Genomic DNA, 23,992 nt, shown 5'->3' on the forward strand with positions numbered 1-23,992 from the left:
TATAGACTGGCCTACTCTGGACTTTTCACACAAATGGAATCATACAATTTGTGGTCTTTCTTGACTGGCTTCTACATTTTCATTTGAAGCCTGCAGCTAGCTGAAGACATGACAGAGAAATTTCAGTCAATGCAGGAAACTGACTGAAACTGGCAAGATTTGCTTTGAAATCAATACTTCCCCAAGAGAAGAACTATGGAACATTTTTTTTTCAATAAACCTTAAAAATAATAAGAACTTCTGTTTATTATTATATTAGCACAACAGGGTACATAATTTAATACTTAGTATGGAGTGGTCATCACGTTTCACTAACTATGCGGGATTCTTTACGTACAATAGATCACTGAATCCTCATAAGAAGCATTCCTGTTTACACCTGAGAAACCTGTAGGTCCGTGAGGTTTGGTCACAGATCATACACCTACAAAGTGGCAGAGCTGAAAGTTTAATGAGTCCACGTGCCCCAGGCCCTACGATCCAGTGTATAGTGCCTGTTTATCCCCAGACCATGAAATTCCCATGATCTCATCTGTATCGGTATTTCACATTTCTTAGTTGCAAATGGCAGTCCTGCCTCTAGCTGGATTAAGCAGAAAAGGGATTTATTAAAGGACGCTGGAAGTTTGGGGAGGGTGGAGAAAGTGGCTCAAGGTTGTTTCCAGGAACAATGCCTAAAACCACACTGAAGAACTGGGCTGGTGAAAGAAACTCAAGAATGGCTGTGGCCACCATGCACTAGAAGCCAGGAACTTGAGTGCCACTGCCAGCAACATTGACACCACTTCGGGGCCAGCAGCTCCACCTGGCAGCCACTGCCTTCCTGCACCAGCCAAGTGGAACTTTCACAGAGAACCAACGCATTTCCTCCCATGCCTCATTCTGAACACGTCTCCCAAGGACAAGTCCTGTTGGCAGTCTAGGTCAGGCACCCATTTCTGAGCATATTTAAATGAACTAGGATTTTCTCTCCTGCCAAGACCAACTTCAAAGGTCTGACTTCCTGTGCTAAGAACCACATCCTCCCCAGATGAATGACAGATGCCATCATCAATACGTGTGGACTATTTGGAAGATGATGGGCAACCAAAAGTACAATTGTCTACTATCCACTTAAGCAAAGCTCACTGGGAATCTTGGGGCTCGGCTGGGCCAATCATGGCGTAAACTGTGGTTGAATGGAGGAGCTGAGAGGATGAGGCCATGGAACCAGATTCCCCCGAAGGATAAAGCCACAGAGAGCACAGAGGCCCAGCTATAAATGCCAAAGCAAAGTTGCCACTGGACCATATACTCCTCAATACAAGGTCCTCTAGGTGCACCAGGAAAGACCTCCCATCCCCTACGCACACAACTGTGAGTAGGTCTCTTGTAACAATCTTAATCTTACTGGAGTGTATTCAGATGTTATCTGTCCTGTTGAAACCTTCAGGTAGGATCTGCCATTTAGTGGGGCTGGGGGGACATCAATCACCTAGGGAAGATGTGGGTCTTTGAACAGGAAGCCAGACCTTTGAAATCAGTCTTGGCAGTAAAGGAAGTCCCTTAAGACAGCAGTCCCCAACCTTTCTGGCACCAGGGACCGGTTTTGTGGAAGACAAGTTTTCCATGGACTGGGGCGGGGGTGGGGGGGGGAGGGGATGGTTCAGGGCTCAGGCGGTAATGCGAGCAATGGGGAGCAGTGGGGAGCGGTGGGGAGTGGTGGGGAGCGATGGGGAGTGGTGGGGAGCGATGGGGAGTGGTGGGGAGCGATGGGGAGCGGTGGGGATCGATGGGGAGAGGTGGGGAGCAGTGGGGAGAGGTGGGGAGAGGTGGGGAGCGGTGGCGAGCGATGGGGAGCGGTGGGGAGCGGTGGGGAGAGGTGGGGAGCCGTGGGGAGCCGTGGGGAGCGGTGGGGAGAGATGGGGAGCGGTGGGGAGAGATGGGGAGCGGCGGGGAGCGGTGGGGAGCGGTGGGGAGCGGTGGGGAGCGATGGGGAGCAGTGGGGATCGATGGGGAGAGATGGGGAGCAGTGGGGAGCGATGGGGATAGATGGGGAGCAGTGGGGAGCGATGGGGAGCGGTGGGGAGTGGTGGGGAGCGGTGGGGAGCGGTAGGGAGTGGTGGGGAACGGTGGGGAGCGGCAGATGAAGCTTCGCTCGCTCGCCCGCTGCTCACCTCCTGCTGTGCAGCCCGGTTCCTAACAGACCTCGGACCGCTACTGGTCCGCAGTCTGGGGGGTGGGGACCCCTCCCTTAAGACCTTACTTTCCTAGGCTAGATTTGGGGGAGGAGAGGCATGCTGAGGGCACTTGAGGGCCCTGCCAAAAGTGGAAGAGGGGTGTGCTCTTTCCCTCCCCAGCAGGCTGGGGACTGGGCTCAGAGGCAACTTGGAGAGGGTCACAAGCTGTATCATCCCATCCTAGGGACTGTCTTCCTTCCTTTTCTGTCATCCCTGAGCCTTGAGGAAAGCTGTGTTTGCATGTTCCAGTCTGGTCTCAGCCAGGCAAGAGGTATTATGACAACACCTCTGGGTCTGCCCTTAGGCTAGAGAAGGAGAGGAAGCCCAGTACCGCCGCCCAGCCCCCGCCCCTGGAGCTGGGTCGCAGTGGTAGCAGGAATACCAAGCAAAGTGAGTATCTGAGGGCTACATTTGGGGGTGAGGCATCCTTTTGCTGCACCCCACCCCAGTTACTGATTTCTGAGAATCCAGATGGTGGAATGGTGGATTGCCTTGCAGGACTTCAGTAACTGTATGTTGAATGAACAGAACTTTGTCGAAAAGGAAAATCAGTACTTCTAGGAACAGGCAAATCAGCATGAGTTGTGCCTGGGAGGTATTGGAAATGTCCCAGAAGGTGGCTGAGGCCCAGGGATGGGGACTCAGGCAGTTGGTAGCAGGGAAGTATGGCCCCAGCCATACAGACAACGTTACAGGGGACTCCCATCTCTAGGAGGGGTACCCCCAAGAGCAGGGCTATATCCTGGGAGCACGATGAAGAAAATGAATGATAATGTAGTAGTTCTATCAAGGAACTTAAAACTATAGTCCTGAGGGACCAGACTACTGACTGAGGCCGAACCTCAGGCACACAGAACAAGGACACAGCTCAGAGATAAAAGCCTGTGATCTGTGATCTGAGGATCTATCCTCAAGCTGTTGGGTCACCAACATCCATGAGATGTTACGGAAAAACCGGAACAAACTTTTTGGCTAACCCAATACATCAAAACAGATGTAAGTGTCAGATTCCGATTCCACAAACTCCAATGAACCGGCCCAAATCTTTTTTTCTGGCCTGGCACTTAGTTATTTAAATAAGTGAATCTGTTTTTACATAGGCAAACTTGCCTTCTTAACAAGAATAGTCAAAAAAAAATAGGTCATGTCTCAGTCAGTTTTAACATTATCCATAAAAAAGATAAAAAAGATTAACTTAGGGCTTCCCTGGTGGCGCAGTGGTTGGGAGTCCGCCTGCCGATGCAGGGGACACGGGTTCGTGCCCCGGCCCGGGAAGATCCCACATGCCGCGGAGCGGCTGGGCCCGTGAGCCATGGCCGCGGAGCCTGCGCGTCCAGAGCCTGTGCTCCGCAACGGGAGAGGCCACAACAGTGAGAGGCCCGTGTACTGCAAAAAAAAAAAAAAAAAAAAGATTAACTTAGATGGCCAGGCAAAAATATGCTTTTTATTACTATTAGTTGTTTATAGAACAATCATTAAAATTAACTTTATTAATTAACCTTATTAACTTTATTAATATAGACAACATTTACAAACATAAAGTGTGCTGTGCTGAAATTAGGAATTACTGGAGTTTTCTGATAACTTTGCATTCTCATTATCTAATAGCAAAAATGGTTTTATTCATATATGTTGCTGCAGTGTAATTAGGTATCATATATCTAATTCTAATATTTAACAAGATTCACAGAATCATAGCCTTCTAAAATGTTTTGGAACTATAGCTTTTATTAGAAACTTATTTCACACTGTTCACAATTGTATTTAGAATAATATATCATTGCAGAAGCTAATGATAACTCATTCCATAAAGTAATCACATATGCCAATTAATGCCCCATCAGGTAAGCAGAAAGGTCTGAAATTTCCTTTTGAAGATGTAATTTTATTTATCACACGCTTTACAAAATAACTTGTTCTTCCAAAATCAGAGGGGCAAGTGACATGCTTCTGAGGCCCTTCCATAGTACAGCGCTCCAAATTAAATAAGGAAACAGACCTGCTCCTTTTGACAATTCTCCATTATCCTCTAGTTGCCCCATTCTGTGAATAGGCATTTACACAAACCTAAAGAAGTCAGGTCTTTCTGAAAGTGGCTGGGGCACAATCTCATGGATGTCAATCTCCTGTCATTTGCCAAAGGTGCAAGTGGGTACCTTATCTTTTTTTATTAAAGGGTTCCTAAGACAGGAAATTGGATCCCTAAGACAGTAAACTGAGATTTTCATATCATTGAAAAAGCCTCTGAGGAGTTTGATACATAACAAAGAGAGGCTTCAGGTAGGTTTATGTAAACCTAACATTTCAACTCTGATTAGAGATGAAGCCAAAAGTGAAATCTTGTTTTCATTGAGCCCAAAGATTTTTTTTCCCCACCTCTGAAAGGTCAGAAAATACTTTCAAAACTCTTTAAAAGTGGACATTGGAGTCTATTTCTAGAATAGCTACATCAGCTAGCTTGGCTGATGGATCTGTGCTGCTAATGGCTTATGAAGTTAGGCAGGAAAAAGTACAACCAAGATATTTGGTGGTTTCTTTATTCAGTACCCAGAGAGAAGGGTTTTATAAAAAAGAGAGTGTCATAAATCCACTAGGGTAATTTTCTGATCTTAACATTTCCAACCATATAGAGAATGTCCCAAAAGTCTTAGAAAAATGTGTGCTTTAATAACCTCAGGTGCATAAATGCAGCAAACCTGTGAAAAACATACATCATTTGGAGGTTTAGTTGCCTACATTCCATACTTCTTTCATTTTGCGACCTTTCATGATACATTCTTAGTTGTTGTTGAAGTACCTATGTTTGCAGATGGCAAACAACAAATGTTTTTAACTTATTAGAGTTTAAAACTGCACTAAGACTTTGGAATCCCTTTATGATTCCCAGCCTGAGTCCCTATCCTAACTCCTTTCACCTGATGACCGACATTTATGCTCTGAAATGTATTAAATTGTTTCCTTAAAAGTAAGTTCTCCTCTTGTTTTGCCATATGCTCAGAGCAAAGCTGGTTGAATATTTCTCTGACTTAGTTTCTTACAGCTCTCTCATCTACACATCACTGGAGATGTGACTTGTTTTGTGAAAAGTACAGAGGCACACAGTCCTCAGACTCTTGTGTTATAGAAAGAAATCTCAGCCTCTATGTGTGATGTCAGTACTACTAAAAATGATTGGGGGCAGTTCTGTGAACAACGAGATGGTCATATTTTAATAAATTGCCACACATTCATCCAGTTAAAGAATCCTGTCTTGACTCCAGGTGTTTCCTCTCCTTCTCCCTGATCAAAGTTATTTGGGTTTTTATCTGTGACTTCTTGTGTTTTTATAAGGGTCTCATATATTTCCTGGGCTCTGGCAATTTCTTTCTGTGCATCAAAATGGACTTTTTGCCTGGTCAGAAGGGGAACAATTAAATTAAAGTCATTAATTCGCTTGTTTAGTTTTTTGATGTTTTCTTGAAACTGCTCACAAACTTGGTTCCACTGTTTCTCCTCAGTTGGTGTCATTGGATTCCCAAGTTTTTTCCTTGACACTAAAATTGCCTCTCTGAGTTGATCAATAGTATCCTTTATTTCCTTTTGCATTAGGATCCATTCTGGTTGGTATCCATTATCTATCAATATTCTGTTCAGGTTGTGAGTCATGGGATCAATATATGAACAGCCAGAAAATTTTTTTAGAGGTTTTCCTTTCCCACTGAGATTGTCAAAGTCTCCTTTTGCCATTGATTCCTGAATGAGATCCTCCACCAAACGTTCTATTGCTTGAGTTATCTTTTGTTCCTTACTGTGTCTTACATCTTTAACAGTTACACTATCGGTGAAATACTGGCTTTGCAGTTTCTGCTTTTGGTATTCCATCACTTGCTCAGTTGCACGGTCTGCTCTAAATTGCCTATACTGCTTCTCTCGTTGACTTGGAGTCCCAAAACCAATACCCTCAAAACTTAAATAATGCCGGTGTTGGGGTGTGTTATGTTTGAATTTTTTTTCTTCTTCTTCTGTTTCTTCAACTTTACTCTGTCTGCCATTTGTTTGTTCTATCACGTGGGAAAGCACCTTCCTATAAGCTTCTTCGATCCTTATAAATGTTGCAGAATCAGCAGTATTAGAGCCACCATCTGGATGGTATTGCTTGGCAAGCTTATGAAAAGATTCTCTGACGTCATCTGCAGAGCATCCTTCATCCAGATTCAGCAGCCTATAATATTCTCTCATCTTCTTTTTGGATTTATGAGTTGACATCATCCTAGTTCTAATGACACCAAGATATGGACCCATTTTCATTCGATTAGGAATCACTGAAGCATTTATCAGATGAGATCTTAAGATTTGAGCCATCATCACATACACTGTGTTCATTATTGTACCCAGAGTTCTTCCTAGCAATGATCTATAAAATGACAACAAATATAGGGTGAAGACAGTTGTATTATCAGCTAAATTCATATTTTCAGCAATAAGGATTAAATTACAGTACAACAAGGGGTAGTTCTTTCTAATGCTGCTGCCAAAATTCTTGTAGCTATATTTCATTTATGTTAGCAGAGAAATGGAAGTTGATGATGCTTTGCATTAACATATTGTGATATAATCTGGATTCTACTCCTCACTAACTAACCACAGAATTTTAGGGCTGGCAAGTTCTGAGAGATCATCTAGTCCAATCTTCTCATTTTGTGAGAAGATGTAGGCCCAGAAGGTTAAGCAACATAACCAAGTCCCACAGCAAGTTGTAAGCAAAATGGTTAGGGTTAGGGCACAATAAGCCCCTTGCTTAATTGTCTGTATCCCCAGCAGATTATAAACTTCATTGGCATCACCATTTCTTTAGTTAGTGAGTGTATCGTCTTTATCGTCCCAAAGAGTCCTGTCATGAGAAGACATACGTGAAACAATCAGAGAACATGACAAAGTATGTACCTAGTCTGACACTAAATTGAATAGAATCAAGTGTCCAAAAGACTTTAAGCTCTACAGCTTGTTAGGAAGGAGCTATATGCTGCATGCCGAAAAAACAAGATGAAAGGTGAGGCCTCCCAATACGTTAGCTATTATTTTTAAAATGCACAGTATAGGGCTTCCCTGGTGGCGCAGTGGTTAAGAATCTGCCTGCCAATGCAGAGGACACGGGTTCGAGCCCTGGTCCGGGAAGATCCCACATGCTGCGGAGCAACTAAGCCCGTGCACCGCAACTACTGAGCCCACGAGCCACAACTACTGAGCCCACGTGCCACACTACTGAAGCCTGCGCACCTAGAGCCCGTGCTGTGCAACAAGAGAAGCCACCGCAACGAGAAGCCCGTGCACTGCAACCAAGAGTAGCCCCCGCTCTCCACAACTAGAGAACGCCTGCAGGCAGCAACGAACACCCAACACAGCCAAAAATAAATAAATTAATTTTTTTAAAAAAAGCACGGTATAGTAGAGGAGAAAGTCTTGTACACAGATAATGGCAGTGAAATGCTGGAAGTGGTTTAACTGAAAACAGGATTTTGATGTATAAACGCTAAAACTGAGCTCCTGGGGACAACGATTTTCCGGACAATTGGGGTCTGGGAGTTTCAGAGTTGATTGGGATGGTAGTGATTGTGCGAACTGTGGCCGTCGCGGGGGAGTGGTCAGTCCCAACCCGGGACACGCCCCGCCCCGCCCCGCCCCGCCCCGCCCCCTACTCACCTCAGATGCTGGGAAGGGTCTCAGAGGCTCCCGCCCCCAAGCTACGCCTGTGCGCATGCGTGGGCGCTGGGCCCGTGACTCCTCAGGCTTCCCCGCGGTGGCCGTGGGCAAGTGTCTCCGCTGGGCTAGACCACCTGCGTTTTACACTGAGGGAACCCTCGGGGTGCGGAGGGCAGTATTATACCTAAGAGGAACAGAGGTCCTACCTTATCAGGGAACCCCAGAATCTCTTTTAAAACGAACTCTTCCCAAGAGGACACGAGCAGGACATTTCGAGATGATACGCCCCGCCCCAGACAATCTGCTCCGCCTCCGCCCCCACCTCGAGTGGGAGGTGGATCGATCGACGGGGATTCTGGGAGCTGTAGTTTGGCGGGAAGTGCGGCGCGCGCAGAACTCTGCCGCGCGCCTGCGCCTGCGTCTGCCAAGAGGAAGGCGCGGGGAGGGGAGAGCCGGGCTCCGAGAAGGTCGCCGTGGAGGTGGTGAAGACATATAGGAGTTATCGTAGGCGAATGTAGGTTGGGATCATTCGAGTCCTAGTGGGTCGGAGGGCAGTGGCCCTCGGTAAATTGTTTTTTGAGGAGGGGAAGACAAGTCCGTTTCCCCGAACAGGACCTGAACAGCCTTTTCGGGTCTGCAGCCGGGGACACCAGCTCAGAGACGAGGAAACTACCCAGCCCAGAAAGATCTAGCTCACCCGGGTTAGAAACCTAGTCTTTCATTAGTTCAAGAACGTAGTGAGCAGCTCACTCTGCCTGACGTTGGTAGGGGGTAAGCACAGTCGAAGACAATTAAATTAGGTGTTTCCTGGCTTTAAGTTCAGCCACTATCATGGGGGTTTACTTTTCCCCCTACTGTACGAGGAGATAATTGTAAAAAAAGAAAGAAGAAAGAAAGCGGCAGAAACTTGGGGAGTCAGACCTGAGTTGAAAATCCTGTTGCTTACACTTGCCTTTTTTCTGTCTGTTTATCTGTAAAATGAAGGTACCAACAAATGGTAAAGTGTATTTAGCAGTTACTTTTGGCCAGGCACTGTGCTAAATGCTCTATGTATAGTCTTTTCAAATCCTTACAACAGACCTGTGAGGTAATTGCTATTGTTTTCCCCATTTTACTGATGATGAAATAATAATTGCATCGAACTCACTTTTTGTGAGAATTACACAATGTACGTAAGCCACTTTGCACAGTGCCTGGCACATTAAATATTTTTGTTATGATTGTGTCTCCTAAAAGAAACCAGAAATAGGTACTAGCCTAGAAAGGCTTCTGAGTTATAGACAGTGTAATAATTTGTTACCTTCTATGTAGGTGTGCAGAAAATAAATTCTTATTCAGAAGTATTTCCTTATAAGCAAACAATGAGCAGAGAAGAACTCCTGTGCGAAAGAAAATGTTTCTTCTACAAGTGTTAACTCTTCTAGCCAACATTTTAAACAAAGCTATAAAAGGGTAAAAAAACACAAACACAGTTTTAGAAACTACCCGTACTTATATAGCACTTTGCATTTTACAATGCACTCATCACAAATGCCATTTTGATGTTCGCATCTTATAAGTAACTATACTTTAACCGCGAGCAGTTTAGTGACTTGGTTAAGTGACTAGACTCTGTAAGTTACTGGGACTCTAAGTCCATTTCTGTTTTCAGAATGTCAGTTCTATAGTGTGATTCTGTACATGTAGAAGGTGAATTGGAGTCAGCTGAGTTATCAGTAAAGCATGCTTTCAGCTGCAAAGTGTAAATTAGCTAACTGACTTGGGGGATTATTTTTCTTATTTATATGAAATGGTGGAGGTAGGCAGTTTCTGGTATTGGTTCAGCTACCAAGAGTTGCTTCACCATTTTCTCTCTTTCTCCATGTATGTATTTCTTTCTGAACTATTTAAAAGTAATTGCATATATTATGTTCCTTTACCCAAAAATACTTCTGTATTTAAAAGTAATTGCATATATTATGTTCCTTTACCCCAAAGTACTTCAGTATTTAAAAGTAATTATGTTTTACGTCCCTTTACTCTAAAGTACTTAAGTATTTGTTTCCTCAAAACAAGGGCGTTCTCTTACATCATCCTAGCACTGTTATCAAATTCAGCAGATTTAACATAGATACAATATTATTATTTATTTATTTTGGCCATGCCACATGGCTTGTGGGATCTGGGATCTTAGTTTCCCTCACCAGGGATGGAACCAGTGCCCCCTTCAGTGGAAGCGCAGAACCCTAACAACTGGACTGCCAGGGAATCCCTAACCCATGGACTTTTAAGTCAGCAGGTCTTCCTCAGTTTAGTTATGGGCAGAAAGAGTCCACCGTTTGAAAATATAGTTCTCATTAAAACAAAAAAAACAAATAAAAGAATTAAGATATAGTTCTTTTCTTTTTTTTTTTTTTTTTTTGGCTGTGTTGGGTCTTTGTTGCTGCCTGTGGGCTTTCTCTAGTTGCGGCAAGTGGGCTTCTCATTGCAGTGGCTTCTCTAGTTGCGGAGCACGGGCTCTAGGCATGCAGGCTTCAGTAGTTGTGGCTATGTGGGATCTTCCCGGACCAGGGCTCGAACCCGTGTCCCCTACATTGGCAGGCAGATTCTTAACCACTGGACCACCAGTGAAGTCCTAGTTCTTTTCCTTGTAGAAGGTGCATGCATACTCTGTAGTCAACAGTCTTAAAGATTATAAGATGTGATCAGAGGATCAAATTTAGAGTCAGAACCAAAAACGTAGGTTGACTAGCATTTTTTTTTTTTTTTTTTTGGCTGTGCCGCTTGTTGGCAGTTCCCTCGGCCAGGGATTGAACCCAGGCCACGGTGAAAACGCCAAATCCTAACCACTAAACCACCAGGGAATTCCTGGTTGACTAGCATTTTTTGTTTGTTTGTTTTTGTTTTTTTCTGCAGTACGTGGGCCTCTCACTGTTGTGGCCTCTCCCGTTGCGGAGCACAGGCTCTGGACGCGCAGGCTCAGCGGCCATGGCGCACGGGCCCAGCCGCTCCGCAGCATGTGGGATCTTCCCGGACCGGGGCACGAACCCGTGTCCCCTGCATCGGCAAGCGAACTCTCAACCACTGCGCCACCAGGGAAGCCCGGACTAGCGTTTTTAATGTGATCGTGCTACCTCGCTTATTTAAACTCCACAGACTATTTTTTTAAGATTTATTTATTATTTATTTTACTTATCTTTGGCTGCATCAGGTCCAAGTTGTGGCATGCGGGATCTTCACTGAGGCATGCGGGATCTTTTGTTGTGGCGCGCAGGCTCTTCATTATAGTGCGTGGGCTTCTCTCTAGTGGTGGCGTGCGGCTTTTCTCTCTCTAGTTGTGGCACGCAGGTTTCAGGGTACGTGGGCTCTGTAGTCTGCTGCACACGGGCTCTAGTTGAGGCACATGAGCTCAGTAGTTGTGGCGCGGGGCTTAGTTGCCCCGCAGCATGTGGGATCTTAGTTCCCTAACCAGGGATCAAACCCGCATCCTTGCATTGTAAGGCAGATTCTTTACCACTGGACCACCAGGGAAGTACTTCCACAGACTTTTAAGAGCCTGTTCATTTTCTATATAAAATTGTTAACCACTTTAAGGTTATGTCATGATTCAAATCAACATGCTTGAGCCTCAATCTATTACTTTCCACAAAGTCTAATTATTACCTCTGGTTTGTCAGCTGGGTTGTAGTATAATCTTACACATAAGGGCTGGTTTTAAATTAAAGTGTGTTGGATTAGATGTGTGTGACATTTCCTAGTCTGGAACATCTTTTTCATAATTCCATGCTCTCAGAATAGAGTTGAGCATTTTGAAACAAATTTCCCCATAAACAAGGGAGGGTAGAGAATTGGCATGAATTTAGTTAGCACACCAAAACTTAATCATTAATTCTGTTTCTGAGTGGGTGGGAAATAGATGGTGATATTTTAAAAAAGTTACCAGAAAACAAATTTTCTTACCTTATAGTTATATTAAATACTTCACTGAGCTACTGCAAGAAGCATGGCACTACAAAAGTAACCTCTTTTCTCTTTGTACTCTCAGATGTAGTTTCACACTTTGACTAAAGCAAGTGAGGGCTCGAGACTTCCCTGGTGGTCCAGTGGTTAAGTCTCCGAGATGCCAATGCAGGAGGCCTAGGTTCGATCCCTGGTCAGGGAACTAGACCCCACATGCATGCTGCAACTAAGAAGTCTTCATGCTGTAACTAAAGATCCCGCATGCCGCAACGGAGATGCCACACCTAAGACCTGCTGCAGGCAAAATAAATAAATATTAAAAAAAGAAAATAAAGCAAGTGAGGACTCTGTTTTAATCCATCTGTTTCTTTTTTCCCCCTTTCTTTCATTTGCTGGTTCTGTGGTAACTGCAAAGAAGTTGATTTATTTCCAATAAGTTGTGGTGCCATAGTAACCAAAATCACACTCCCCTGAAGATTGATTTATGGTTCCATCTGCATCCTAAAATCACATATTTTTCAGTGATGTTTGCGAATCTTATCTTCTGAAGCTACAATTCCCAGAAGCACTATGAAATATGCTTCTCAGTTCATTCACTATGAAATATGATTCATCTCAATTCATTTTTTTGTTTATTTTATTGAAATAGAGTTGAGGTACAGTGTTATGTTAGTTTGAGTATATTAATTCATTTTTTACTCTATTTGATCAAGGAAGAGTTGGCTGTAGACAGTGTCAGCTTTAAAAGAAAGACAACGAGGGAATTCCCTGGTGGCCTGATGGTTAGGTTTCAGTGCTTTCACTGCAGAGGCCTGGGTTTTATCTCTGGTCCAGCCTGCTGCACTGTGTGGCCAAAATTTTTTTTAAAAGGCAGTAGATTAACTTAATTAGCATAACAAAGACCTAAAGTCTAGGCGGGTTGGGAAAGGTACCCTGGAAAAGAGGAGATTAACACTCATTTAGATATTTTTCCGTTTTCCCTCTTCGCAGGTGGGTTACCCAGTTATTGAACCATTCTAAGGTGGTCAGTAAGGGCCACACGCAGGATTTGTGGACATTTGCTAATGGAAAACTGCCTTCCCCAACCCAGGATGCCAGTTTCCATTTTTGGTATCGAGTTAACATGGTGATTTATTGTCATTTGAGCCTGAATTATCTGGATTTGACTGGTGCTGATCTCTAGTGCTTTCTGTTCCTTGAAACTATGAATAATGTATATACCTCACTCTACTTGCAGGCTACTAATGGGGAAACAAATGCACATCAGCTGCCTGAGAATCAAGATTTGAATTGATTCCAACCCATATTATATTTACCCAACCTGTTTATCAACATCACTGCTTTACAGCACAACACTATGTTTTTCTCATCCTTCAAAATTTGTTTCCAGCTTTATTGAGGTATAATTGACAAAAATTGTGTACATGTAAGGTGCACAACTTGATAATTTCGTATATGTATAATTGTGAAATAATCATCACAACCATGCTAATTAACAAACTAACATATCATCACCTCACATAGTTACCGTTTTCTTTTTCTTTTCTTTCTTTCCTTTTTTGAGGTCCCAACTGCATGGTGGAAAGCCTCCATCAATCCTTGGGAAAACTGGGACTTCATTTATAGGTAAAGAATTTTTATCTGAAGTTAAGATCCATTACGTTCTTTTTTCTCTTATGCATTGTGTTTGTTCAACAATTAAAGTCCTGTGTGATCTGAATTCCCCTGGTATGTACTACCATGTACATTCATTATCTTTGGCTTTAAACATTTTGGCTCTGATGTGTCTGGATGTGAATCTTTTTGAGTTTATCCTGCTTGGAGTTCATGGAGCTTCTTGGATGATAAATGAATGTTTTTCCATAAAATTTGGGATGTTCTCAGCCATTATTTCTTCAATTGTTTTTCTCATCCCTTTCTCTCCTTCTGACACCCCCATTATGCATTTGATGGTGTATTTAATGGTGTCAGATTTTTCTGAGGCTCTGTTTATTTTTCTTCATTCTTTTTTCTCTCTGTTCCTCAGGTTGGATAATCTCTATTTGATCTATCTTCAAGTCCACCATTTCTTCTGCCAGCTCAAATCTACTACTGAGGGGACTTCCCTGGTGGTCCATTGGTAAAGAATCCGCTTTCCAATGCAGGGGACTCGGGTTCGATCCCTGGTTGGGGAACTAAGATCCCACATGCTGCAGGGCAACTACCGAGCCCACGCGCTCTAGAGCCCACATGCTGCAACTACTGAGCCCTCATGCTCTGGAGCCCATGCACCACAACTAGAGAGAAATCCGTGAGCCACAACAAAGAGCCTGTGTGCCGCAACAAAAGATCCCGCATGCCACAGCTAAGACCCAACACAACCTAATAAATAAAATTAATTAATTGATTAATTAAAAATATAAAAATAAAAAATAAAAACCTAAACCCCCAAATCTATTGAGTCCCTCTAATGAAGTTTTCATTTCAAATGTTATATTTTTTAACTTCAGAATTTCTATTTGAATCTTTTAAAATAATTTCTATCTCTTTATTAATATTCTGTATTTGATGAGACAGTTTCATGATACTGTCTTTTAATTCTTTTTAAAAAATATTTATTTATTTATTTAGGCTGTGCCAGGTCTTAGCTGCAGCACGTGGGATCTTTGTTGTGGCATGTGGTATCTTTAGTTGCAGCATATGGACTTACCCACTGGACCACCAGGGAAGTCCCCCTGTCTTTTAATTCTTTGTACATATTTATAATGGCTGCTTTGAAGTCTTTACAAAGTGCACCATTCAGGCCCCTTCAAAGGCAGTTTTTATTACCTACTTTTTTTCCTGTATATGGGTCACACTTTCCTATTTTTTGCATGTCTTGTAATTTTTTGTTGAAAATTTGACATTTTATGTAATATATTATAGCAACTTTGGATACTGATTTCCCCCCTCTAAAGGTGGTTGTTATTTGCTTTGTTGTCTGTCTAGTGACTTGGCTGAACTAATTCTGCCAAGTCTATTTCTCCACAATGTGTAGCCTCTGATATTCTTGCTCAGACTTTCCCCTCTTGCTTTTCTGTTTTAACATGGCTATTTAGGGGTTGCCTCTGCGTGGGAATAAAACACTTATTGGGCAAAGGTTGTGCTTAAGCCCTCCTAGCCAGTTAGATTTTTGCTCTTTACCATTGTATGTGTGTGTGGCTATCATGGTTCAGGGAATTTATGTTTTTGCCTCATGTTCAGCCAGGGAATAGTAACTTGGAGGTTTCCTCTCTCATCGTTCCTGAAAGGGCACAGCCTTGGGCATGCACACAGTTTTCAGACTGCCAGGGATGAGTATGGTATTTTTAGGCCTGGCTTCCTAGAAGTTGCTTCTGGGTCAGAGTAGCTTATTGGTGAACCAATGTTAGTAAGAGATTGTGTTTAAGCCCCTTGTGCCAGTGAGGCTTCTGCCCTGTATGGGCAGTTCTGTGTGTAGGTTGGGGAACACTTTCAAGTTTGCTCATGTCCTGCTCTGATTGCTCCTGAGTAGGTGCAACCTACTGTGTGCACATGACTTCCCCAAACTCAGAGTTGACTAGATTCCAGGAGGGCTCTTCTTGGCCATCTCTTTCCCTGATTAACTCCTTGCTTTGCCATTGTGTCCTGACAGATCTATTCAAGTGAAGCAGAGTGTTAAGTACATGTGCCCTGGATCCATACTGCCTTTGTTCAAATCTTGGATATGCCTAGCACTCGCTGAATGTTCTTGGGCAAGTGACTTAACTCCTCTGTGCCTCAGTTTCCTCATTTATAAAAAGGGAGTGATGATGGTATCCACCTGGTAATATTGCTACATGGATTCAATGAGCTAATGTTGTAAAGGATGTGGTGAGCACTGTGTCAGGGTTTGTTTTGAATTCAGTGTTTCAATAGTCAGAATCAGGAACTTGGAGTCTCTCTCCTTCTTTTGGGCTAATCTGAATTCAAGCAGAGTAGTGTTTGATGGCTCTCTTCAGATTTGAACTGGGAGGGCCTAGAGCAGAGTTCTCACCCTATAGTGTTCAAAAGAGTGACTTGAGGAGCTTCTTAATAATTCCAGATGCTGCCTCTAGAGATTCTAATTCTGTGGTGCTGCAGAGAGCCAGAATCTGTATCTTTAATGCATTTTCAGATGATACTGATGCAGGGGGTCCATTGACCACATCTGAGGCAAACTGACTAGACCCTGAGATCCTTCTCTGAGTGACTGTAGACCAGTGATTCTCAACTGGGGAGGAGGAAGATTTTGCCTTTCAGGCACATTTGGCAGCGTCTGGAGACAGTATTGATGGCCACAACTGAGAATTGTCACTGGCATCCGGTGAGTAGAGACCAAGGATGCTGTTCAACATCCTGCAGTGCACAGGACAGCCCCTACAGTAAAGAACTATCCAGCCCAAAATGTCAGTAATGCTGAGGATTGGGGATTCTGCTGTGGACCATTTTTTCTCTCTTTTCTCTTTTTCCTGTATTTCCCTGTAGATCTATTATGATGTGCTAGAGTTGGTAATCAAGGAATAGAAGAATGTTGGAACTAGAAGGGACCTTCGAAATCATGTAGTCTTAGTCATCTGAGAGAGAAAAATGACATGCCCAAGGCCATACAGTTAGTGGCAGAGTCTACCGCACGATGTTTTCCTATGATCCTCCCCATCCAGAGGACAAACATGCTGAAGTGCTGCGGAAGGAAAAGAAGTACTAGAGTATTTGCATATTGGCTTGGCACATAGCTTTCTAAATTAACAATCTCAACTCTAGGAGAAATTGTTTCAAAATGTAGTTAGTATTACCAGACTGTTGTTAAGTCATTTATTAGATTTCCTTTTTAAATTTATTTGTTTTATTTATTTATTTTTGGTCGCATTGGGCCTTCGTGGCTATGCGTGGGCTTTCTCTAGTTGCCGCGAGCGGGGGCTACTCTTCATTGCCGTGCGTGGGCTTCTCATTGTGGTGGTTTCTCTTCTTGCGGAGCACAGGCTCGAGGCACGTGAGCTTCAGTAGTTGTGGCACGCAGGCTCAGTAGTTGTGGAGCACAGGCTCTAGAGCGCAGGCTCAGTAGTTGTGGCGCATGGGCTTAGTTGCTCCGCAGCATGTGGGATCTTCCCGGACCAGGACTCGAACCCGTGTCCCCGGCATTGGCAGGCAGATTCTTAACCACTACGCCGCTGGGGAAGCCCCATTTATTAGATATTTAAACATATTTGTGTCCAAATTATTAGCTGACGAGTGTTAAGACTAAGAAATAATTTCTCAGCAAGCCTTTATTGCTGCCTCCTACAGCTCTGGGGGAGGTTTGGGTACTTCTCTTCATATTATAAGATGTCAGTGAAAAATGGACATTTCGCTGAAGATTAGAGGACACGGAGGGGAGGGTTCCATTCAAATCCACCAAGCAAAACTTCCTAAAAGTTGCCTGTAGGCATCCTGTTCTCCTGCTTTACACTTCTCATCTCCTTCCTTCTCCCTGCCTTGCCTCTGAAATGCGCTCCAAGTTTCAAAACTTCATGTAGAAAATAGAAGCACTGAAGTTTGCCATCCACCCAGCCTCTCAAGAACCATTTATTATCCTCAATTGGGTGCCTTGTAAGGGTGGGAGATGGGATGATGGTGTGTGTTTCATTTCCAATGCCGAGTGGTTTCTCAAAGGATTCAAACCACAAAACATTTCTCTTCTCTTCTCTAGGTACAGGAGTAAAATTCTGCTAGTAAGAAAAATCAGATTTTTTTTCTCCAAACCATTAATGTGACAAAAATACATAAAACAAAGAAACAATGACAGAATGTTCTTAATCAATAAATTCTCCATTTAAAAGGCCGTGATCAGCATAAAAACAATTAACACAAATTTTAGGATCTTGATTACATCTGAAAATTTCAGGAAAAGGGTCCAAGATTTTCATTTGAACCACTACTTATAAGAGCAAAAAAAGGGGGGGGGAATCAAATAACTACAGGTGATTGAAGAAATAAATTATGAGGAATCCTATCCTCTACAGCCTGTAAAAAGATTGACATAGGGCTTTCCTGGTGGGGCAGTGGTTGAGAGTCCACCTGCCGATGCAGGGGACACGGGTTCGTGCCCTGGTCCGGGAAGATCCCACATGCCATGGAGCGGCTAGGCCCGTGAGCCATGGCCACTGTGCCTGTGCATCCGGAGCCTGTGCTCCATAGCGGGAGAGGCCACAACAGTGAGAGGCCTGCGTACGGCAAAAAAAAAAAAAAAAGATTGACGTGGATCTCTAGGCAAAGCCATGGAAAGATGGCCATTGTATTTTGTGAATAAATAAATATTGCTAAATTATGTTTGAAAGGGATGAACCACTTTTCACTACCAGCATATTGGTGATTACCTGTTACTCTACACACCCTTGATAATGCATTGAGTTAGTAATCTCTCCCTTATGTAAAAAAATATTTATTATTTATTTATTTATTTTGGTTGAGTTGGGTCTTAGTTGCAGCAGGTGGGCTCCTTAGTTGCGGCACATGGGCTCCTTAGTTGCAGCACGCAGGCTCGTTAGTTGTGGTATGCGAACTCTTAGTTGTGGCATGTATGTGGGATCTAGTTCCCTGGCCAGGGATCAAACCCAGGGCCCCTGCATTGGGAGCACAGAGTCTTAACCACTGCACACCAGGGAAGTCCAGGTAGTCTCTTTTTAATTTTTGCTAGTCTGACAGACTCATATGCACATATGTGCGCGCTCATGCATGTGTGCTTGCCCACACATGCGTAAAATCCCTTTATTCTAATTGCTAATGAGAAATGAGTAAAATCTGTTTACCATCCAAATTCTTTCTTTTTTCCTCAAAGGCTCTCCAGATATTTATTTATTTATTATTATTATTATTTTTAACATCTTTATTGGAGTATAATTGCCTTATAATGGTGTGTTAGTTTCTGCTTTATAACAAAGTGAATCAGCTATACATATACATATATCCCCATGTCTCCTCCCTCTTGCATCTCCCTCTAGGTGGTCAAAAAGCACCCAGCTGATCTCCCTGTGCTATGTGGCTGCTTCCAATTAGCTATCTGTTTTACATTTGGTAGTGTATATATGTCCATGCCACTCTCTCACTTCGTCCCAGCTTACCCTTCCCCCTCCCTGTGTCCTCAAGTCCATTCTCTACGTCTCCGTCTTTATTCCTGTCCTGCCCTTAGGTTCTTCAGAACCTTTTTTTTTTTTTTTAGATTCCATATATGTGTGTTAGCATATGGTATTTGTTTTACTCTTTCTGACTTACTTCACTCTGTATGACAGACTCTGGGTCCATCCACCTCACTACAAATAACTCAGTTTCGTTTCTTTTTATGGCTAATATTCCATTGTATATATGTGCTACATCTTCTTTATCCATTCATCTGTCGATGGACACTTAGGTTGCTTCCATGTCCTGGCGATTGTAAATAGAGCTGCAATGAACATTGTGGTACATGACTCTTTTTGAATTATGGTTTTCTCAGGGTATATGCCCAGGAGCGGGATTACTGGGTCATATGGTAGTTCTATTTTTAGTTTTTTAAGGAACCTCCATACTGTTCTCCATAGTGGCTGTATCCATTTACATTCCCACCAACAGTTCAAGAGGGTTCCCTTTTCTCCACACCCTCTCCAGCATTTATTGTTTGTGGATTTTTTGATGATGGCCATTCTGACTGGTGTGAGGTGATACCTCATTGTAGTTTTGATTTGCATTTCTCTAATGATTAGTGACCATCCAAATTCTTGAAGGATCAGTTTGTCTACTCTTCTAGTGCACAAAGCTGATGGGATAAAATTAGTTACTTTGATTTGTTTTGAAACTTCCTCTGCCCTGGTGGTAAAGGCCTATTTGAAGGGTGCTAAGAAAAGAAAAATAGAAGAGGAGAAAACATTTCCTAAATGTTCCTCATTCTATGAGGTCAGTATTATCCTGACATCAAAGCCAGACAAAGACATTACAAGAAAAGAAAACTACAGACTAATATGCTTTATGAATATAGATGAAAAAATTTCAACAAAATACTAGCAAGTCAAATCCAGCAGCATATTAAAAGATTATACACCATGACCAAGAGAGACATTCTAGGAAAGCAAGGATGGTTTAGTATATGAAAATCAATTAATCTACCATATTGATAGAATGAAAGGAAAAAAAAAACATGATCATCTCAATTGATGCAGAAAAAGCATTTAACAGTATCTAACTCTCATGCATAATAAAAACACCCAACGAACAAGGACTAGGAAGGAACTTCTTCAATCTAGTAAAGGATATCTACTAAAATCCACTTAAAAGGAAAGATTGAAAAGTTGTTCCCCTAGCAACAAGACAGGATGTCAGCTCTCACCACTTCTATTTAGCATTTTACTTGAAGTTTTAACCAGGTAAATTAGACAAGAAAAAGAAATAAAAGACATATTTTATTTGGGAAAAAAGTGGGAAAGAAAGAAGTAAAACTACATTTCCAATGACATTATCTTCTATATAGAAAATCCTAAAGGGTTGATAAAGACACTGCAAGACTTAATAAATGAACTCAGCGAAGTTGCAGGATACGAGGCCAAAATACAAACATAAGTTGTATTTCTATAAACTAGCACTGAACAAGTTGAAAAAGAAATTAACAATTCCATTTAAAATAGCATCAAAATGAAAAAAGAAAACAATTAGGAATAAATGTTACCAGGGAGGTATAAGACACTAAAAATTATAAAATAATACACTACTGAATATAAAATAGATAGCTATTGGGGAAGCAGCCACATAGCACAGGGAGATCAGTTCAGTGTAGTGCTTTGTGACCACCTAGAGGTGTGGGATAGGGAGGGTGGGAGGGAGACACAAGAGGAAGGGGATATGGGGTTATATGTATACATATAGCTGATTCAGTTTGTTATACAGCAGCAACTAACACAACAATGTAAAGCAATTATACTCCAATAAAGATGTTAAAAAAATTATAAAATATTGCTGGAAGAAATGAAAGAAGACCTAAGTAAATGGAAAGACATCCTATGTTTATTGATTGGAAGACTTAATATTGTTAAGACGGCAATACTCTCCAAATTAATCTACAGGTTAAAATAAATTCCTTTCAAAATCTCAGTTGGCCTTTCTGAAAAAAGTTGACAAGCTGATCATGAATTTATATGGCAATTCAAGGAACACAGAATATAAAAAATACTCTCGAAAAAGAAGAACAAGGGACTTCCCTGGTGGTCCAGTGGGTAAGACTCCATGCTCCCAATGCAGGGGGCCTGGATTCTATCCCTGGTCAGGGAACGAGATCCCGCATGTATGCAACAACTAAGAGTTCGAATGCCACAACTATAGATCCTGCATGCCGCAACTAAGACCAGGCATAGCCTAAATAAATAAATAAATATTTTTAAAAAAGAACAATGAGAAGTCACACTTCCTGATTTCAAAACTCACTACAAAGCTACAGTAATCAAGACTTTGTGGTACTGGCATAAGGATAGACATATAGATAAATGGAATATAATTGAGAGTCCAGAAATAAACTCATACATTTATGGTCAACTGATTTTTGACAAGGGTGCCAAGACAATTAAATGGGGGAAAGAATAGATTTTTCAATAAATGGTGCTGGGACAACTGTATATCCACTTGCAAATGAATGAAGTCGAACCCTTGCTTCACATTATATACAAAAATGAACTTGGGATGGATCAAATGTAAGAGCTGAAACTATAAAACTTTTAGAAGGAAACATAGGTGTAAACCTTTGTGACCTTGAATTTGGCAATGATTTCTTAGATATGATACTGAAAGCACAAGTAACAAAAGAAAAAATAGAAAAATTGGACTTCATCAAAATTAAAAATATTTGTGCTTCAAAGAATACCATTGAGAAACTGAAAACACAAGCCACATAATGTGAGAAAAAATTTTCAAATCACGTATCTGATAAGGGTCTGGTATCCAGAATATATAAAGAACTCTTATAACTCATTAATAAAAAGACATTTAACTCAGTTTTAAAATGAGCAAAGAATTTGAATAGACATTTCACCAAAGAAGACATACAAATGGCCACTAAAACATTAAAAGATGCTTAACATCATTAGTCATTAGGGAAATGTAAATCAAAACCACAGTGGGATACCCTTTCATACCCCTGGCATGGCTATAATCAAAATGATAGACAATAGCAAGTGTTGGTGAGGATGTGGAAAAATCAGAACGCTTATATATTGATGATGGGAATGTAAAATGGAACAGCCCCTTTAGAAAACAGTTTGCAGTTTCTTGAAAGTTTAAACATGGAGTTACCAATGATTCAGCAATTCTACTCCTACCTGTTTACCCAAGAGTACTGGAAACATGCTTCCACACAAAAACTTGTACATGAGTATTCACAGCCACGTTATTCATGATAGCCCCAAAGTAGAAACAACCCACATGTTCATCAACTGATGAATGGATAAACAAAATGTGATATATCCATACAGTGGAATATTATTCAGTCATAAAAATGTATGAGGTACCAATACCTATTACAACATGCATGGACTTTACAAACATTATGCTAAGTGGAAGAATGAGTGAATGCTAACGGATAGGGGTTTCTTTTTGGAGTGATGTGAATGTTCTGGCATTAGATAGTAGTGATGGTTGTACAACTTTGTTCATATTCTAAAAATCACCGAATTGTACACTTTAAAACTATAGTATGTGAATTATATCTCAGTGAAAAATCAGAAGTGTTAATTTTTTTGTGTTAAGAAATTAGAGTATATTTGGTATTTTATATAGTTTAATATTTAGAAACTCACACCTAATAGAATTCTGGAACAGTCTTAAACTATAATTGAAAATGTGTAATTGAGTAATTTAGACTTTGATTTAAAATTGAAATCTTCCTAAGTTTATATACATTTTAGCATATCTAAGAGAATTTTAGCCGTCAACTTATTTTATAAGGTTAATGTATCATAGTAATACTCAGGCTTTTTATTTTCTTAAGTCAGATAATAGAAGTATTTGGAAAGGAAAACAAATATAGAAAACTTAAAATTCAACCTCAAATGTTTTCATTTGTTAATGGAATCAACTATTTTTAAAAATATTTATTTATTTATTTATTTATTTGGTTGTACCAGCTCTCAGTTGTGGCTCGCAGGCTCCTTAGTTGCACCATGTGAGCTCTTAGTTGCAGCATGCATGTGGGATCTAGTTCCCTAACCAGGGATCGAACCCAGGCCTCCTGCATTGGGAGTGCAGAGCCTTAACCACTGCACCATCAGGGAAGTCCCTGGAATCAACTGTTAACTAAAGTGCCCTTAACAATGACAGTTAACGTTTGTTAAACTTATAAATAAGATAATAAGATATGTAAGCTGAATTTCAATTCTGTAACTTTAATAAATTAATTATTAGTTTTAAAAAGCAAAATATGCCTGAAAAATCTCCCCTTTCTTTTCTGCCCCCCTGCTTTGCTGGGGCGACAGAACAGAGTTACTTGTGTCCTCATAGAGATAGTCTATACATAAGCATGCTTGTTTACTCCCACTCCCACCTTTTTAATTCTCTCCCTTCTTCAGAATGACCTCTATGAATAGCCAACCCTGGACGGTTGTTAGGCTGGTCCTTCACTTTGAGTGGCTGGAAGATGCCACTACAGTGACAGCTGTCAGGCCCAGTAGGCCATCTGTGAACTTGCACCTCAGATTTGGAGATAATAGTTGTTAGGAGCTGAATTGTGTCCCCCCCCCAATCAATATGTTGAAATCCCAACCCCTAGTATCTCAGAATGTGACAAATAGGAAATTGGGCCTTCAAAGAAGTGATGAAGTTAAAATGAGGCCATTAGGGTGGGCCCTAATCCAATCTGACTGGTGGCCTACAAGGAGGAAGAAATCTGGACATAGAAAGTGAAACAGGAGGGAAGGGGGCAGGACACAACCTTTAAAAGAATGATATAGCCATAGGACATGACAAAAACTGGTTAGAACTAACTAGATCCAAGATGGCAGAAGATTTGACTTCCAGTGGACCTTGAGCCTCATCATACGCTCATTGTAATACATTAGCATAAGGTAAGTGACACACCCACCAGTGCCACGACAGTTCTGAGGCCAACCATTAAAGACCAGAAAGTGGGCTGTGGCCCAATTCCTGGAAATCTCTGCCCCTTCCCCAAAATA

General features: G+C 41.8%; 1 protein-coding gene and 1 long non-coding RNA gene across 7 annotated transcripts in view; one reads left to right on the forward strand and one right to left on the reverse strand.

The window, feature by feature from the left end:
* Positions 1-3,791: 3,791 nt before the first annotated feature.
* DNAJC28 (DnaJ heat shock protein family (Hsp40) member C28) lies at positions 3,792-8,186 on the reverse strand. Of its 2 annotated transcripts, none has more exons than XM_082625669.1 (2): positions 7,899-8,186; positions 3,792-6,612 (listed from the first exon to the last, which is right to left on the reverse strand). In XM_082625669.1, the coding sequence occupies exon 2, from the start codon at positions 6,579-6,581 to the stop codon at positions 5,421-5,423; it is 1,161 nt and encodes a 386-aa protein (XP_082481795.1). In that variant the 5' UTR covers positions 6,582-6,612; positions 7,899-8,186; the 3' UTR covers positions 3,792-5,420. The 2 variants fall into 2 exon arrangements, with proteins under 2 accessions (XP_082481795.1, XP_082481796.1); XM_082625670.1 differs by having other exon boundaries at positions 8,105-8,178.
* Positions 8,187-8,323: 137 nt separating this feature from the next.
* Positions 8,324-23,992, forward strand: part of LOC309806110 — a 29,794-nt gene continuing 14,125 nt past the window's right edge. For 2 of the 5 annotated variants that reach the window (XR_014294345.1, XR_014294346.1), the window contains exons 1-3: positions 8,338-8,412; positions 13,075-13,237; positions 13,402-13,463. This is a non-coding gene — a long non-coding RNA (uncharacterized lncRNA). Of the gene's footprint in view, positions 8,413-11,088; positions 11,165-13,074; positions 13,238-13,401; positions 13,464-13,863; positions 14,260-15,969; positions 16,151-23,992 lie in introns of those variants that run through there. The other 3 variants (XR_014294347.1, XR_014294348.1, XR_014294344.1) reach the window with 3 other exon arrangements.

This window comes from Mesoplodon mirus (assembly GCF_964341445.2).
Source record: "Mesoplodon mirus genome assembly, chromosome: 6".
In the NCBI taxonomy this organism is placed as follows: Eukaryota; Metazoa; Chordata; class Mammalia; order Artiodactyla; family Ziphiidae; genus Mesoplodon; species Mesoplodon mirus.